Genomic DNA, 18,628 nt, shown 5'->3' with positions numbered 1-18,628 from the left:
TCAAAGATGAGAACATATTATAAACCTATTACAGTATAGTACTATATAGCCAACTGAGTTAGTTGGATACCTAGGCTAACTTTGTTGGACTTATGAACAAATCGGACTTATGAATGCGCTCTCGGAATGCAACTCATTTGTATGTAGGGGACTTATTTCATTCTTTTTCATGGCTGAGTAATACTCCACTGTAAATATATACCACATCTTCTTTATCCATTCATACGTTGATGGACATTTAGGTTGTTTCCATGTCTTGGCTATTGTAAATACTGCTGCTATGAACATAGGGGTGCAGGTATCTTTTTGACTTAGAGTTTTGTCTGGATATATGCCCAGGAGTGGGATTGTTGGATTGTGTGGCAACTCTAGTTTTAGCTTTCCAAGGAATCTCCCTACTGTTCTCCATAGTGGCTGCACTAAATTACATTCCCACCCTCACTGTAACAGGGTTCCCTTTTCTCTACACCCTCTCCAGCATTTGTTATTTATAGAATTTTTAACAATGGCCATTCTGACTGGTGTGAGGTGGTACCTCACTGTTGTTTTCATTTGCATTTGTCTAATAATTAGTGATGTTGAGCATCCTTTCAGGTGCCTACTGGCCATCTGTATGTCTTCTTTGGAGAAATGTCTATTCAGGTCTTTTGCCCATTTTTTGATTGGGTTGTTAGATTAATCCCTTATTGAACACATCATTTGCAAGTATTTTTTCCTGGTCTGTAGGCTGTCTTTTCATTCTGTTTATGGTTTCCTTTGCTGTGCAAAAGCTTGTAAGTTTAATTAGGTCCCATTTGTTTATTTTTGTTTTTATTTCTATTGCCTTGGGAGACTGACCTAAGAAAACATTGCTACAATTTATGTCAGAGAATGTTTTGCCTATGTTCTCTTCCAGGAGTTTAATGGTATTGTGCCTTATATTTAAGCCTTTAAGCCACTTTGAGTTTAATTTCATGTATGTTGTGAGGGTGTGTTCTAGCTTCACTGATTTACATGCAGCTGTCCAACTTTTCCAACACCACTTGCTGAAGAGACTGTCTTTTCCCCACTGTCGATTCTTGCCTCCTTTGTTGAAGATTAATTGACAGTAGGTGTGCGGGTTTATTTCTGGGCTCTCTGTTCTGTTCCATTGATCCATATATCTGTTTTTGTGCCAATACCATGCTGTTTTGATTACTGTAGCCTTGTAGTATTCTCTGAAGTCTGGGAGGTTTATGCCTCCTACTTTCTTCTTTTTCCTTAGGATTACTTTGACAATTCTGGGTCTTTTATGGCTCCATATAAATTCTAGGATTATTTGTTCTAGTTATGTGAAAAATGTCATGGGTAATTTCATACAGATCAAATTAAATCTGTAGATTGCTTTGGGTATTATGGCCATTTTAACAATATTATGAATTTTTATTTTTTTCAATTCTAAAGGACTTCCAATCTGGAATAACCTTGGACATTAAAGTTAATAATACTAAACGATAAGCTAACCTGAAATGGAGAAACCTAGGTCAGGCCATTAAAGATGCATTTATTGATTAAGTTAAAGAACACATCAAAACATCTCTTTACAGAATAACAATAGAAAAGAAACATATGAAAGGATTTCCAAGTTGTACTAACTGAAAGATTTCAGACTGCTCTCTTAGGAAGGTGATTCAAAACGAAACGTAGGTCAACATATACTACCAGTTAGTAATGTTGGTACTAATTTCATGATTTTTACCCCAATTCATGACCATTGACACTATTAAATAATTATGATATTTAGTTAAATGTATTCACCTTTTAAAATTTATTAGAGACTTTTATAGACCACAAATAAAAGACAGTATCAACTGTAATAAATGGAAGACACAAAAAAGCATATTACTATTCTTCCCTTTTTTTGTGATTATTTTTTCAGACTATACTCTGTTAAAAGTTACTACAAAATAATGCCTATAATTCCCTGTGCTTATCTATTTTATAAATAGTCATTTGTATCTCAATACAATGCCCCTATCTTGCCCCATGCCCCTTTCCTCTCCCCACTGGTAACCACTAGTTTGTTTTCTGTATCTGTGAGTCTGTTTCTGTTTTGCTGAATACATTCATTTTATTTTTTAGATTTGGCATATAAGTGATATCATACTACATGTGTCTTTCTCTGTCTGACTTATTTCAGTAAGCATAATATCCTCTAGGTCCACTGATATTGCTGCAAATGGAAGAAATTCATTCTTTTTTTTTCAATCACTGGGTAGTGTTTCACTGTATATATATGCCACTTCTTCTTTATCAATTTGTCTAGTGAAGGACCCTTGGGTTGTTTCCATACCATGGCTATTGAAAATAATGCTGATATGAACACTGGGTTGCACATACCTTTCTGAATTAATGTTTTCAACTTTTTTGGATATACACCACAGCAGTGGAATTGCTGCATCATATGGTAGTTATTTTTTAGTTTTTTGAGGAACCTTCATACTGTTTTCATAGCAGCGACACCAATTTACTTTCCCACCATGCTGTTTGGGTTACTAAAGCTTTGCAGTATAGACCAGTGGTCCCCAACCTTTTTGACACCAGGGACCGGTTTCGTGGAAGACAATTTTTCCACAGATCAGGGATGGGGATGGTTCAGGCTGTAATGCGAGTGATAGGAGTGGCAGATGAAGCTTCACTCACTCACCTGCCTGCCGCTCACTTCCTGCTGTGTGGCCTGGTTCCTAGCAGGTCGCAGACCAGGACTGGTCCACAGCCTCGGGGTCGGGGACCCGTGGTATAGACTGAATGAAGTCAGGAAGCGAAATACCTCCAGCTTTGTTCTTTTTCCTCGGACTGCTTAGCAATTCGGGGTCTTTTGTGGTTCCATATAAATTTTAGGAATATTTGTTCTAGTTCTGTGAAAAATGTTATGGGTATTTTGACAGGGATCACACTAAATCTGTAGATTGCTTTGAGTGGCATGGCCATGTTAAAAGTATTCTTCCATTCCAAGAGCTCAGGGTATTTTTCTATTTCTTTGTATCATCTTCATTTTCCTTCATCAATGTTTTACAGTTTTCAGAGTATAGGTATTTCACCTCCTTGGTTAAGTCTATTCCTAGGAATTTTCTATTTTTTGAAGCGATTTTAAACAGGATTTTTTTTTTACTTTCTCTTTCTGATAGTTCATTATTAATGTATAGAAAAGCAACAGATTTCTGTATATTGATCTTATATCCTAAAACTTCTCTGAATTCATTAGCTCTAATAGTTTTTTGGAGGAGACTTAAGGGTTTTCTACATAAAGTATTGTATGTCATCTGCAAATAGTGACAGTTTTACTTCTTTCCTTCCAGTTTGGATGTTTTTTATTTCTTTTTTTTGTCTGACTATTGTGGCTAGGACTTCTAATACTACGTTAAATTGAAGTGGCGAGAGGGGGCATCCTTGTCTTGTTCCTAAATTTAGAGGAAAGGCTTTCACCTTTTCAACACTGAGTATGATGTTAGCTGTGGGTTTGTCATAAATGGTCTTTATTATGCTGAGATATGTTACATCTATAACCAATTTGATGAGCCTTTTTACCATAAATGGATGTTGTTTTGTCAACTACTTTTTCTACATCTAGTGAGATGCTCATGTGATTTTTATCCGTTTGATTGTTAATGTGGTATATATCACATTGAATGATTTGTGAATACTGAACCATCCTTGTGCCCCTGGAATAAATCTCACTTGATCATGGTGTATGATTCTTTTTATATAATGTTGGATTTGGTTTGCTAATATACTGTTGAGGATTTTTGCATCTATATTCATCAAAGGTATTGGCCTGTGATTTTCTTTTTCTGTAGTGTCTTTTCTGGTTTTTGTATCAGGGTAATGGTGGAATTTTAGAATGAATTTGAGAGTGTTCCCTCCTCTTCAACTTTGTTTTTGAAATAGTTTGAGAAGGGTAAGTATTCGTTTTTCTTTGTGTTTGGTAGAATTCCCCTGTGGGGCTGCCTAATCCTAGACTTTTGTTTGCTGGGAGGTTTTTTTTGTTCGTTTTACAAATTCAATTTCACTACCAGTGATCGGTCTGTTCAAATGGTCTGTTTCTTCTTCCCTGGTTTTTTTTTTTTTTTGGTACACGGGCCTCTCACTGTTCTGGCCTCTCCCGTTGTGGAGCACAGGCTCCGGATGTGCATGCTCAGCGGCCATGGCTCACGGGCCTAGCCGCTCCGTGGCAAGTGGGATCTTCCCGGACCGGGGCACGAACCCATGCCCCTGCATCGGCAGGAGGACTCTCAACCACTGCGCCACCAGGGAAGCCCCTATTTCTTCTTGATTCAGTCTTGGCATGTTGTATGTTTCTAGAAATTTGTCCATTTCTTATAGGTTGTTCACTTTTTTCCTTATAGATCTTCTTATAGGTTGTTGGCATTTAACTGCTCATAGTACTCTTATGATTTTTTGGATCCCTGCTGTACTGGTTATTCCTCCTCTTTCATTTCTTCTTTTGTTTATTTGGGTCCTCTCTCTTTTCTTCTTGGTGAGCCTGAATAAAGGTTTATCAATTTTATTTAACTTTTAAAAAAACTAGCTCTTGGTTTCATTGATCTTTTCTGTTTTTTTGGTCTCTATTTTATTTATTTCCTCTCTGATCTTTATTATTTCCCAATTTCTGCTGACTTTGGGCTTTGTTCTCCTTTTTGTAATTCCTTTAGTTGGTAAGTGAGGCTGTTTGAGAATTTTCTTGTTTCTTGAGGAAGGCTCGTATCACCATAAACTTCCCTCTTCGAACTGCTTTTGCTGCCTCCCATACATTTTAGAGACTGTATTTCCATTTTCATTTGTCTCAAGGTATTTTCTGACTTCCTCTTTTTTTCTTTGATCCATTGGTTTTTTTAGTAGCGTGCTGTTTAGTCTCATGTGTCTGTTCTTTTCCCATTTTTCTTTCTGCAATTGATTTCTAGTCTCATACCGTTGGGGTCAGAAAAAATGCTTGATATAATTTCTATCCTCTTGCACTTGTTGAGACTTGTTCTGTGGCCTAGCATGTGATTTATCCTGGAGATGTTCCATGTACACTTGAAAAGAATGTGTATTCTGCTGTTTTCAGATGTGATGACCTGTAGATATCTATTAAGCCCAACTGCTCTATTGTGTCATTTAAGATCACTGTTGCCTTACTGATTTTTGGTCTGGATGATCTGTCCATTGATGTAAGTGGGGTGTTAAAGTCCCTACTATTATTGTCAGTTTCTCCCTTTATGTCTGTTAGTATTTGCTTTATGTATTTGGGTACTCCTGTACTGGCTGCATACATGTTAACCGGTATACTACCTTCTTCTTGTATTGATCCCTTTATCATTATACAATGCTCTTTTTCTTTTATTATAAGCTTTGTTTTAAAAGTCTATTTTGTCTGATATGAATATTGCTACCCCAATTTCTTGCCATTTCTGTTTGCATGAAATATCTTTTTCCATCCCCTCACTTTCAGTCTGTGTCTTTAGCTTTAAAGTGAGTATCTTGTAGGCAGCATTTAGATGGATCTTTTTAAAATCCAATCAGTCACCCTATGTGTTTTGATTGGAGCATTTAGTTCAATGATATTTAAAGTAATTATTGATAGATATGTACTTACTGCCATTTTATTACTTGTTTTCTGGTTGGTTTTTTGTAGTTCTCTGTTCATTTCTTCTTCTTTTTGTTTCTTCCCCTGTGGTTTGATGATTTTCTTTAGTAGTATGCTTTTGCTCCTTTCTTTGTATGTTTTGTGTATCTATTGTAGGTTTTGGAGTTGTGATTACCATGGGGTTCTATGTTGACCTGTAACTATATCTACTTGTTTTAAACTGGTATTCATTTAAGTTCAAACTCATTCTAAAAGATCCGTATTTTTTACTCCCCTCCACCACATTTTGTGTTTTTGATGTCATATTTTAATCTTCATGCTTCCCCCCTTATTGTTTATTATAGCTATAGTTGCTTTTATAATTTTTTTGTCTTTTAATCTTCATACTTACTTAACTGGTTGATCTTCAGTCCTTACAATATATGTGGCTTTCCCAGTGGGATTTTCCCTTTCCTATAGATTCTTACTTCTTTTACAGTTAGCAAAGACCCTTTAACATGTCTTTTCGGGTTGGCTCAGTATTGATGAACTCTTAGTTTTTGCTTGTTTGAGTTCTCTATTGCTCCTATTCTAAGTGATAATCTTGTTGGGTAGCATATCCGAGGTTGCAGGTTCTTCCCTTTCAGCACTTTGAATATATCATGCCACTCCCTTCTGGCTTGCAAAGTTTCTGCAGAAACATCAGCGGATAGCCTTATGGGGTTCCAATGTATGACTTATTTTTCTCTTGCTGCCTTTAGAATTCTCTCTTTAACTTTCGTCATTTTAATTATGATATGTCTTGATGTGGGTCTGGTTGGGTTCATCTTGACTGAGACCCTGTGGGCTTCCTGTACATGGATATCTGTTTCCTTCTTCAGATTTGGAATGTTTTCAGCCATAATTTCCTCAAATACATTTTGGATCTCCTTTTCTCTCCCTCTCTGAGACACCTATAATGTGAATGTTGGTAGACTTAATGTAATCCCAGAGATCCCTTAAACTGTTCTCATTTTTTAAAATTTGTTTTTTCTTTTTGCTGCTCTGATTGGGCAATTTCCATTATTCTATCTTCCAGACGACTTAGGTGTACTTCTATATCACTTAGTCTATTATTCATCCCTTCTAGTGTGTCTGTTTCTTTTTATTTCACTTATGGAATTCTTCATTTTTGTTGGGTCTTTTTTATACTTTCTAGTTCCTGGTTAAAACTCTGTGTTCATCTACTCTTTACTCTAGTTAACATTTTTATTACCAATGCTTTGAATTCTTTATCCAGTAATTTGTTTATTTCTGTTTCGTTATTTTTTCAGGGGTTTTCTCCTGTTCTTTCGATTGAGACCACTTCTTCTGCCTTTTTATTTTGCTAAACTTTCTCTGCCTCTATGAATTTAGGTGAAAAAGTTACCTACTGCAGTTTTGAAGGGGTGTTCTTACATGGGAGTACCCCGATACAGACTGCATGTGCCCAGTGCCTTTGGTGGGAGAGCTGGATTTGATGTGAATGCAAGTCACCCTTTCCTCAGGGTGTGCTGGCAGCGATCACCTTGGTATGGGTGGGGCTGGAATGAAGGGGCCAGAGCTGAAGGCGGGTGTGAGGTGGGGCTTCCTCTCTGCTTGGTGGCCATCACCTCCCTATCAGGGGTGGAGTCTGATGCCAAGCTGCTGAAGTAGAAGCCTTGAGGTTCAGGCCCGAGCTGGCTCTGTTCCTTTAAGTGTGTGCTTCCCCTTCTCCCAGCACTAGGACCCTGACCCCAGAGGACGAGGGAGTGCTGAAGCAAGGGCAGAGGATGCAGGCTCTCGGCTTGTGTAGCTTGACCACAGAGATCTGAGCTGTCTCCAGTGCACTGTCTATATAGGCACCAACAATTATATCCCTCGCTCTGCTCCGCTGCAGCCTCAGGTCCAAGTACCCTTTGCCCCTCAGTCATTCATCACCTCCAATCTCCTCCACCCCTACCTTGCTGCAGCACCCCTGGCAGCTGGAGCCTGCGTGGCCTCTCAGCATGTAGTGGAGGGTGAGTTGTGGTTGAGTGGCCGCCGTTAGAGGTCTGGGCTGCTTCTGATACACTGCTTGAGTAAGTGCCAACAATGGCCACTGCCTCCCCCACTGCCCAGGCTCCATCCTGGGACCAGGTCGTCTCTGTGTCCCACAGTCTTCTCTCTCGTTGTGGCCACCCCAGCTCCAGTGCCATCTTGTGACATGGAGTAAGTGGGGCTAGAGCATTTGCTGGGCTAGGGCTGGTACGTGCTGAGGCATTTGCAGGAAACCTCTGTCCGTCCTCTCTGCCCTGCCTCAGGGGCAAGCCAGGGCACACATGCTCCTCACAAGCAGGGTCTAGGCCTTCCACAGCTCTCCTGTTGGTGCCAGTGGTCCTCCAACCTAACAAGGGGGCTTGTTTCTCCTGTGTATAACCCCACGACTCAGGTGCCCAATCTGTGGCTCTCACCGCTCACTTCCCAGGGCAGGTATCCACTTGTGCAATCTCCCTTTTCCTCTGAGTCCCCTCCCAGGGGTCCCTACCTGATCCCTTTTTTTCCCTTCCTACCCGATTACATGTGAATCTTTCTTACGGTCTTGGTTGTACAGGAGTCTTTCTGCCAGTTTCCAGTTGGTTTTGAATGAGAATTGTTCCACAGTTAGATGTATTCTGGATGTGTACATAGGGGGAGGCGAGTCCCACATCGTCCTACTGGGTCATCTTGATCAATCTTCCATAGTACTCTTCTTTAATAAGAATTACTAAACTCAAACTAGGTATTTTTTTTGCCGGCTGAATGTTGAGACTTACAGCTACTCTCACACAAGTGTTAAAAGTAGTGTTGGAGATACAGTAGCATCAAACTAAGCCTTTTTTAGAAAGATTGAAAGGAAAGTGAAAAAATTAATAAACTTCATTACATAACTCAATGTTATTTAGTGTCATGCTTGTGTACCACGTAAAATTGTTTCAAATACTAAACCATGGTCTCAAACCCACAAGAGGGAAACAGTGAGATCTTCTACTAAGTAATAAAAACTGTACACAGAGTAACACATGCACTCTGGTGATACTAAGCATGAGGCTTATCTTTAAAAGTACAAGACCCCAGCATTCAGACAAGCTACGCCCAGATTCCTCTTCTAAGAATGACAAGAATACCGATGGGGGAAAGGGACAGGGAAATAAGTCATCAACTCAAACCTAAGGAACACAAGAAATGACCCTGTCCATAGTTTATCAAAATCATTATTTGATTAAACAGATGAGATTAGTGTAGGCAGACTGACAGAGGCAAGCTAAGTGTTAGGGAAGGTAAAAAGGAGGTTCGATACTTGTTTTCTATTTTAAAAAGAAATCAATGAAAATAATGAATAGCACTTGAAAGTCAAAAGGCACCGAGGAGAATCTGAACTTCAATTAGGAATGAGAAACACTCTACACAGGGAAGCAGCCGTATAGCACAGGGGGATCAGCTCTGTGCTTTGTGACCACCTAGAGGGGTGGGAAAGGGAGGGTGGGAGGGAGACACAAGAGGGTGGACATATGGGGATATATGTATATGTAGAGCTCTTTCACTTTATGATACAGCAGAAACTAACACACGATTGTAAAGCAATTATACTCCAATAAAGATGTTAAAAATAGAGACAATTATAAAATAAAAGAAAAAAATGATAATATTTGATAAGCATTTTCTACCAGCAACCATGTGACCCTTGTTAAAGAAATAAAAAGCTCTAAAAACTTAAGAACAGTATGTAGCACTTACTGGTAATGAACCCAGGATGGTCCAAGAGTTTTCTTGAATTGAGCGAGTCCTACAATATCAATATAAATGAGCTCGACAATTCTGTCTCCTATAGTTGGGCAGCCAGATCGGTTTCCTACAACCTTCTTCATTATTCTAGAGAAAGGACAGAAGAGAGGGAAAAAAAACAAACGAACAAAAAAACCAATTTACTACAAGGTACTGTACTTAGCAACTTTAACAGGTAAATAAACATCCCAAGAATCCTTATCAGGGAGGAGGGCATGGCCCTTCCCAATCAGCTGCCTATCCAAATTCTGCCCACTCATCACATCCATCCAAAGCCTCAATTCTGACTCTTGCAAAAGCAAATGGTTGTATACAAACACAGCCTTGGAAACCAAGGGAGATCTGGGTCTCAATCTGTCTCCATTTAATTTGCTGGTCAAGAAGATTAGGGAGGTCTTTAAGTACTGGTGACAGGGCCAGATGTGTTTCATTTAAACAGATAATTGTAGAAGCAACATGAAGCAGTGGTTTCCCAAACATGCCCACACATTAGAATCATCTGGGGATCTTTCCCAATTTCCCAAGCCGAGACCGTATCCCAGACTAATTAAATCACACTCGACTGTCTAGCAGCTGTGAAATCTTAGACAGTTACTTAACTTCTCTGAATCTTTCCTCATTTGAAAAAAAACAAAAAACCACACAAAACAGGATTGGATACAGTGAAGAGGGTAGGACAGCAACCTCTCAGGAATTCTTCAGGTAGTTAAATTAGGTATTCAGTGGAAAGTACCTATGGATACTAGATACTCAGTTTGTATTAGTTTCTGTCAAAGAGACTGTTCTTATCATACAGCCCTTACTGACCTCCTAAATGTGTTCCATTTCTAGCCTCTACAATATAAACTTCTTTCTGTACTGTCTTGTATTGTTTGCAAATTTCTTTTATGTCTGATTTTTCCTGCTGACTAGACTATATTACAGAACTGCACTATGGTTTATACTTTTTCATTATCCTTCCTTCCATCCACCCACCCATACAAACCCATCCATCCAAACCCACCCTTGCACTCAGAGCCAACATGCTTGATCGTACATCAATTTCACATGGGTGGGGCAAATAAGTGCTACCCATACTGCCATTCACCCAGAAATCAGTCATCATTGGGCTCTGTATCCCTGCTCACACCCCGTAACAGGCCTTCACCAGATTATGGACACCCTACTCCAAAGGGCAAGAGTCATCAATAGGCCTCTGCCCTAGAGCTCCATACTGACACTGCTCCAGGCACCCTTTTCTCCACTGGGTTTCTGAAAGAGGTAGGTTCCATATAACCAATTTCTTCCCAAGGATTTGAAAATTTTTTCTGTAAAGGCCCAGGTAGTAAACACTTGCATCTCTGCAAGCCACACATTCTCCATCACAGCTATTCAGCTCTGCTCTTGGAGAACGAAAGCAGCCACGGCTGTGGCTTTGGGCCCGTGATACTTGATTAACAAAAAACTCAGAGGACTGCATTTGGCCTGCTCAGCCATCATCGCTGGCTCCTGGTCCACCCTGTATTCAGTGGTTCCCAAACCTGCCTGCACTTTGGAATTACCTGGAAGCATCAACAGATACTTATGCCTGAGTCCTACCCCCATAGGTTGTCATTTAATTAGTCTGGGATATGGTCTGGGCTTAGGGAGCCTAAAAAGATCCCCAGGTGATTCTAATGTGCAGTCATGTTTGGGAACCACTGCTCCATGTTGCTCCCACAAGTATCTACTCAAATAAAACACATCTGGCCCTGTCACCAGGGCTTAAAGACCTCCATAATCTTCTTGACCAGCAAATTAAGTCTCTGCCTGGTAGATCCCTAATATGCCTTTTTGGAGCTCCCTGGGGAGCACCTATCCCCAGAGCTCCCACTGTACCCCATTTCTTCACCCCCCACTCATTCATTCATCCCTTCACTCATTTGTTCAGTAACTAGTTATGGGCACCCACTGTGTGCCAGGCACTGTTCTAGGTGCTCAATACACAGTGGTAAGCAATATTCACAGATTCTGCACTCCCTGTGCTAAGCATCCTCACCTCAATTAGAACTAATCACATTGCAATTAGTGTCAATATTGTGCAACGTATTAGTGGTAATTATCAAAAGGTTCGCATCTCCTTGGCAACACACTGGTCATCTCTGTATGTTCCGTACCAAGAAGCAGCCCACAGAGAGCACTGAAGGAATGAACGCTCAATGTATGAAGGCACCCACTTCATTCATACGTTGTGTTCCCCAGTGTGTTTTAAAAGAAGCAGGAGGAAGGCAACAGGAGGCAGCTGTTAAAGGGACAAAAGTGGTGAAAGGCTCAGAAGACCTCAGGTTTATTGAGTTCTGAAAGGAGCACTGTGGTTCGGTGGTCAAGAACACAGGCTTTGAGGTCAGACAGACAGAGGGCTCAAATCCTGGCTCTTCCACGTACCCTGCATGGGACTTCGAGGAAATCTTTTTTGGTCTGAATCTCAGTTTCCTCATCTTTAAAATGCAGAAAGCGACAGTGCCTACTTCCAGGTTTGCACTAAGGACTAAATAACATAAAACGTGTAAAACACTTAGTAACTGGTGCACGGGAAGTGCTCAACAAATGTTAGCTTTTTTTTTTTTTAATATCTATTTATTTTGGCTGCTGCGGGTCTTAGTTGCAGCACACGGGATCTTCATTGAAGCATGCAGGATCCTTAGTTGCGGCATGCAGACTCTTAGTTGCGGCATGCATGCAGGTTCTAGTTCCCCGACCAGGGATCGAAGCCGGGTCCCCTGCGTTGGAAGTGTGGAATCTTACCCACCGGACCACCAGGGAAAACCCCCAAATGTTAGCTCTTAATAGGCATCATCAGTGTTATGGTTGTCATAACTGTTGCTACTACCACTGTAACTAAAGCCCAGCTCATGGTTTCAGTGTATGGAAATCACTTAACAAGAGAGCTGACATTATTTTATGGCTATTACTGCTTTGATCCCGATACTGCAACTAAATCGAAGTGGACCTCAGACTTAACACAAGTGACCTCTCTGGGCATCAATGTTTTAGACAATAAAGTAGGCGCAGGGTGAGACATAACATTGTCTTAACACCTCTTCCATTTCTAGAATGTTCCTTCAAGCCATTTCTCTTGGAACAGTTGACATATTGCTAGATGTTAACTTGGCTGTTGGGTAGAGAGTCTCCATGGGCAGTTATCCAAAAAGGAGGGAAGGGGCTCTAAGCATTTCTGTTTAGCCAGTCGTGTCAATCTAAAAGGGATTAAGAGAGGGCTTGAGCTAGAAGCACATTTCAGAGAAACCAAAAATCCCAGGCAGAGTTGAAATTGGGCTAACTGAAATAGGATTGGATCAGGGCTTTCAAGAAACTCATTCTATCCAAATTAAATTGCAAACAGGAACCTGCCCCGTTTGAAGATTTAGAAAGCTTGCTGTTGAGTAGGGAAGGGTATGAGTTTCAGCAAGAGACAGGGAATTAGGAAAGTCAATAATGTTTCCTGCTGCAGATGCTGGAAGCACCTGTAACAGCAAAGAATAAGCTCTTTAGTTTGAATTTTCTGGCATTCATTTATCAAGCCTCTGGAGGCTGCAGCTACAATGAAAACATATTAGCCTTTTCACAGTGTATGTATTTAGCTTCTGAAAATAATCTTCTTATCTCCTGTTTCGTGAATCATCACTTTCATTTTCCTCCACAAGAAATTACACACCAATAGAGGGCTTTAAGAGTTTACAATTTCTTTTTTGTATTCTGATTTTAAAATTGAAAAATAATCTCCTTACTCCTTGAGCTCCGCCAGTGAAGCTGAAATCCTAATGTCATGGCCCAGTAAGTACAGAGATGTAATTAAATCACTCCACTGAACTAATTCACCAAGAGGGCCACCACTGAAAGCTGTCTCTGCAATCTTAAATCCAGATTCCTTAGTCAGGAGGCCCAGGTGAACAAGGACCTGAAAAAAAAAAAAAAAAAAAAAAAAAAAGAGGCACATACTGATTCCCGTCGGACAAAGTACAAACTCCACAGTAACCTACCAAAAAGCCACCACCAATTCCAAAGTCATGTTTACGTTCTAATGAAATCTCAACATGGGGTAAACAATTTTTCTAGAAGGTACAGAGAAAGGAAGGAAATGATTTTTCATTGTTGTTTTAGAGAAATAAAGTCATTACTGCATTTGGTATGGCTATGAGTGTGAGGTAGGGACAGATAATCCTACTTTCCAAAAGTGGAGTACATTTGGAAAATCGGAATTAAAGGAGAATCAAGTAGTACAATAAAATATCTTTTAACTATATTGGGCTTTTCTTCCACAGCTGGAATATCTTTAAGCTTTTAACACGGAAAATTTCAAACACTAACAAAAGCAGACATGACAATATAGTCAATTCCACTGTACTCAACAATTATTAACTTCAACAATGATTAACTCCTGACAAGTCTTATTTAATGTACATCCCTCATTTTCTCCCAACCTCTCTAGCTTATCTTGAAGCAAATCCTAGACAGCCCATTCTTTCATCTGTAAATAGTTCAGTTGGAATTTCTAAAAGAAACAAACTTTCACTTAAAAAACATAACCCTAACATCACCCCAATGCCCCTAACATAGCTATTAAATCCTTAGTATCATCCAATACCCAGTTAGTCTATACACTTGCTCAATTGTCACTTATTTTTTTCAAGAGCAGTTGGTTGAGTCAGAAGTCAAAGTGCACAAATTGTAATGCCTCATACATCTCTTCTTTAACCTACAGTGGTGCCCGATTATATTTTTTGGGGCGATAGAGGCTTGTAATTTATTTGTCAAAGAAATTGGGTTGTATTTCCAATAGAGTCTCTCACACTCTAGATTTTGCTGACTGTGTAACAGATTCTTCTGTCCCCTGGGTTTATGGTAAATTAGTAATCAGTTCTGCAGCCAGGATCAAATTTGTATTTGATTTTTGGGGCAACACTACTTCACAGGTGGTGCCGTATACTTCCAGTAGTGAGAACAAAATCTGGGTGTTTCTGTTTTGTGATGTTAGCAGCTACTGATGATCAGTAACTAGATGCAATAATCCATTAGGGGTTGCAAATGGTGATATTCTATCATTCCTTCTGCATTTATTCGCTGTAATACTTCTATAAAGAGAAACTACCCCCTCACGAAGGACAGCTTACATAGAAAAAACCTGGTAGATACTTGATTCTTTCCTTTTACTTAACAGTTTTCAAAATAACTAATTTGTTCTTTAGTGTACTCTAATGATGACCAATGAGGATTTTAAATATATATATATATCATTATAAAATCATTAATATAAGTATATTTGATGTGTTTCAATAACTGCAGTTATTATTCTTACTGATTGCCAAATTGTGCCATCTTGGACAATGGGAGACTATTAAAGTTGGCTTCTAAGTTCTTTGACAAAATCCTAGTGGTCTTTGATAGTTTCTTTGCTCTCTGACACGACAAGGTGTTCCAAGCTCATCTTGTACAATGTCTGTCTCAGGCCTTAATCAGCCATTTTTCCAAGAACCTTTTAGATCATATAGTGAAAATGGTATTTAAAGATCAAAGTCTGGTGCCTAGCATACTCTAGATGATCACTGTTTATAGGCCTTTTCAGTGGACATAGCTAGAAAATTTATTTTTCTTCAAGGATAAAAATAATCATGAGTTCACACTGGTTTTTCCAATTCAAACCCAGGATTACAGCAGCTTTATCCGTTTTTATAACATTATCCATCTCACATCTGTTACTTCCTCTCTCCCACACTGAAATTTCCACTTCTCTGGGACACTAACATCATTGCTAATTTGCTTTATTCCAATACACATAATGGATTCGGAAGGAGAACATCAACACCACCACCTCTTACAGATTAGAAAAACTGTTTTCAGGTATTTTTGCAGTTTTTTAAATCATTTGTGATATCCCATCAGAAATATTCAAAGTACTGTGCTCTGAAGTCACTAAGAAGAGCCCTTCTCTGTGTGCTTAGAGTAAAAGGGGACACGTGGTCAGTCCATTTGCTTTATTTTTTCCTTATGATTTTTTTTTGGTAATTAAATTGTTTTACACTTAAGTAAAATGATTCCAGGGTCAAATCTACAAAAAGCAAGATCTATTCAGCGAAGTCTAGTTTCTATACTTGTTGCCTCGACACTATCCCCTCTGACTCCCCTTATTAGACCTTTTTTTATAGTGGTAAAACATACATAAGCTTTACCATTTTAACTATTTTTAAGTGTACAGTTCAGTGGCATTAAGTACATTCACACTGCCGTGCAATCATTACCACCATCGATCTCCTTTTTTTTGGGGGGGGGGTACGCGGGCCTCTCACTGCTGTGGCCTCTCCCGTTGTGGAGCACAGGCTCCGGACGCGCAGACTCAGCGGCCATGGCTCACCTCTGCGGCATGTGGGGTCTTCCCAGACCAGGGCACGAACCCGTGTCCCCTGCATCGGCAGGCGGATTCTCAACCACTGCGCCACCAGGGAAGCCCAATCTCCTTTATTTTTAATTGCATGCTTTGCTATTCCATTTAAAAAATCTGAGCAAGAAGCATATATGTATATCATATATACATTATATATGGGTATATATGTGTGTGTATATGTATATATAGGTACACATGTAGGTGTAGATACAGATATATAGATAAATTCCTTCTTCCTTTTAAAAATAATCTTCACTATTCTCTACCTACCATGTCTTCACATAACAATACATCCTGGAGATAACTGCAGAGGATTATATAGAAATTACTCTTTCTTTTCATAGCTCACCTGGATCTATGACCACATACTCTTTCCTGGAGGACTATTTGATGCCAGGATGTCTGGTCCTGCTGTCCCATAAACTCAAGGGATCTAAGCAAGACTGACTCATTAAACTGTGACTTGGGGTTCTGTAAGTGTATCTGTATTTTAGCCCCAAAGGTATCAAATTAGTCAAATTATGAATACCAAATTCATTTTTCATTGATTTTTAGATATGGGAACAGATTGTTTACTTTTCTCGTTTATTCTTCATCAGAATAGTTAATCTAAAGTCATGGCCGCTTGATGTATAACTAAGAGGGTATAAGATCTTCATGCTCAGGGATATTACAGAGGTTTCCCAAGCATCTCCTCATGAGCTTCACAACAAATTGGCTCACGTTTAACTCATAGTATCTCTCTCTCAGAAACATAAGCAGAAGCACCACCAAACACAACAGCAATGAAACTCACCAGTTAGTTGCCCAATTCCCAGAGCTGACAAATACCAAGAATATAAAATTGTCATGATGATGTAAACAGGAAGTTCTTCAAGATTGTATTTGGGTAAAGAAGAGAGAATTAAATTTCCTGATGCCACTGAGACAGAGTCAGAGGGTTCAGAGCAAAATCGTATAAGCAGATATTCTGCTTGGCTTCACCCAAGAAACATGTGTGCCAGTTCCTGCTAAGTATAATTATTGTAACTGGGGAAAAGGACAGCCCAAAAAATGGCTGTACAGGAAGAGACTGCACTGATTCACCCTGAGGGAATATCATTTGAGACATGACATTTCTCTTAGTCTTGTCTCCACGAAAATCAAATTTTCAAGAAAACTGGCATCCAACCGAAGTGAATTAATCAGAAACTCACTTTCTTCCGCTTTCTCTTTTCAAGATTCTGCTTCTCTGCCAGGGACTTGATTGCCTGGATCCACGCATCAGCCATTCGCCGGATCCGTAGTCTCATCCATCGGAATTCTTCATGCTTTTTCATCATATTGTAGAGAATATTAAAATCCGTACGAATTTCTGCCTAGAAACAGAAATTTAATAAAAATGAGTAGAAGATAAGAAGTCCAAAAGCATAATGGTTTTCATGATGTGACGTTTCAAAACTTGAAAGAGATAGTCAATTAAACACAGGGCTTCAAAAGTCTGGTCTGCTAAACAGCTTTGCTTGAAGCTCCCAGGACTGCAAATTGAGGCAAAGCCCTCTTGACTGCCATCTGCCATAAGGGATATCATTAAAAAATCAGAAGCGGGGCTTCCCTGGTGACGCAGTGGTCGGGAATCTGCCTGCCAATGCAGGGGACACGGATTCGAGTCCTGGTCTGGGACGATCCCACATGCTGCGGAGCAATTAAGCCCGTGAGCCACAAGGCCCATGAGCCACAACTACTGAGCCTGCGCGTCTGGAGGCTGGGATCCACAACAAGAGAGGCCACGATAGTGAGAGGCCCGCGCACCGCGATGGAGAGTGGCCCCCGCTTGACACAACTGGAGAAAGCCCTCACACAGCAACGAAGACCCAGCACAGCCAAAAATAAATAAATAAATAAATAAATAAATTTTTTAGAAAAATCAGAAGTGGAGAAAGGCAGCACAGACTTGCAAAGCCCTGAACTACGTCAAAAATGCATATTTTACAGTGAATGTGCTCGATACACCTTGAAATTCTCTGCACCCGAATTTATTGGCCCCTTGATCTACTGCAGGGTAGCAGACTCCTGGGAAAACTGAAGTCAATTCTTAACAGGTTACCTGCCATTGTGTAGGCTGCCAAAAAGCCTCATTCTGTCCACAAAGTTAAGTAGAGAAATAAATGCTCATCCTCTAATTTTGTCCCAATCCAAACAAACAAAAGTCTATTATTTTCTAAGGAATTTAAAAGCCAGGAATACCATTTTCCTATAGTAACTGAATAAAATTTCAAATTCAAGCCAAAAGGGCTTCCCTGGTGGTGCAGTGGTTAAGAATCCACCTGCCAATGCAGGGGACACAGGTTTGAGGCCCAGTCCAGGAAGATCCCACATGCCGCGGAGCAACTAAGCCTGTGCGCCACAACTACTCAGCCTGCGCTCTAGAGCCCGCGAGCCCCAACTACTGAGCTCGCATGCCTAGAGCCCGTGCTCCGCAATAAGAGAAGCCACCGCAATGAGAAGCCCACGCACTGCAACGAAGAGTAGCCCCCGCTCACTGCAACTAGAAGAAAGCCCACGTGCAGCAACAAAGACCCAACACAGTCAGAAATTGAAATTCAAGCCAAAATAACTTAAAAGTCAGGAAGACTATTTTTCTAAGATAGGTGGATGCAACCAGCAATTGAAATAACAGAGAAAAATAATAACACTAGTATTTTTTTCATCTAACATCTAAATAAAACATTCACGAAATCCATCTTTCAGCAGTTACTATAGTTCATTCTAACACTCATCTGACCATGTCCTTGACTCAACAGTTTCCCAAGAATCCCATGGTCTAAGCGAGGCTCAGCAAACTTTGGCTCTTGGACCAAATCCCCCTCACTGCCTGTTCTTCTACT

General features: G+C 40.0%; 1 protein-coding gene across 3 annotated transcripts in view; it reads right to left on the bottom strand.

Moving 5' to 3' along the window:
- Positions 1–18,628, bottom strand: part of MGAT5 (alpha-1,6-mannosylglycoprotein 6-beta-N-acetylglucosaminyltransferase) — a 389,028-nt gene that overhangs the window by 123,856 nt on the left and 246,544 nt on the right. For all 3 annotated transcript variants that reach the window (XM_067025906.1, XM_067025907.1, XM_067025908.1), the window contains 3 exons: positions 16,958–17,119; positions 13,111–13,280; positions 9,317–9,451 (listed from right to left, as the gene is read on the bottom strand). In XM_067025906.1, the coding sequence (XP_066882007.1) occupies positions 9,317–9,451; positions 13,111–13,280; positions 16,958–17,119 (467 nt within the window). The remainder of the gene's footprint in view (positions 1–9,316; positions 9,452–13,110; positions 13,281–16,957; positions 17,120–18,628) is intronic.

This window comes from Kogia breviceps, chromosome 2 (genome assembly GCF_026419965.1).
Source record: "Kogia breviceps isolate mKogBre1 chromosome 2, mKogBre1 haplotype 1, whole genome shotgun sequence".
Classification (NCBI taxonomy): domain Eukaryota; kingdom Metazoa; phylum Chordata; class Mammalia; order Artiodactyla; family Physeteridae; genus Kogia; species Kogia breviceps.
The sequence above is the reverse complement of the archived record's forward strand: the minus strand, read 5'-3'. Positions and strand labels throughout refer to the sequence as shown.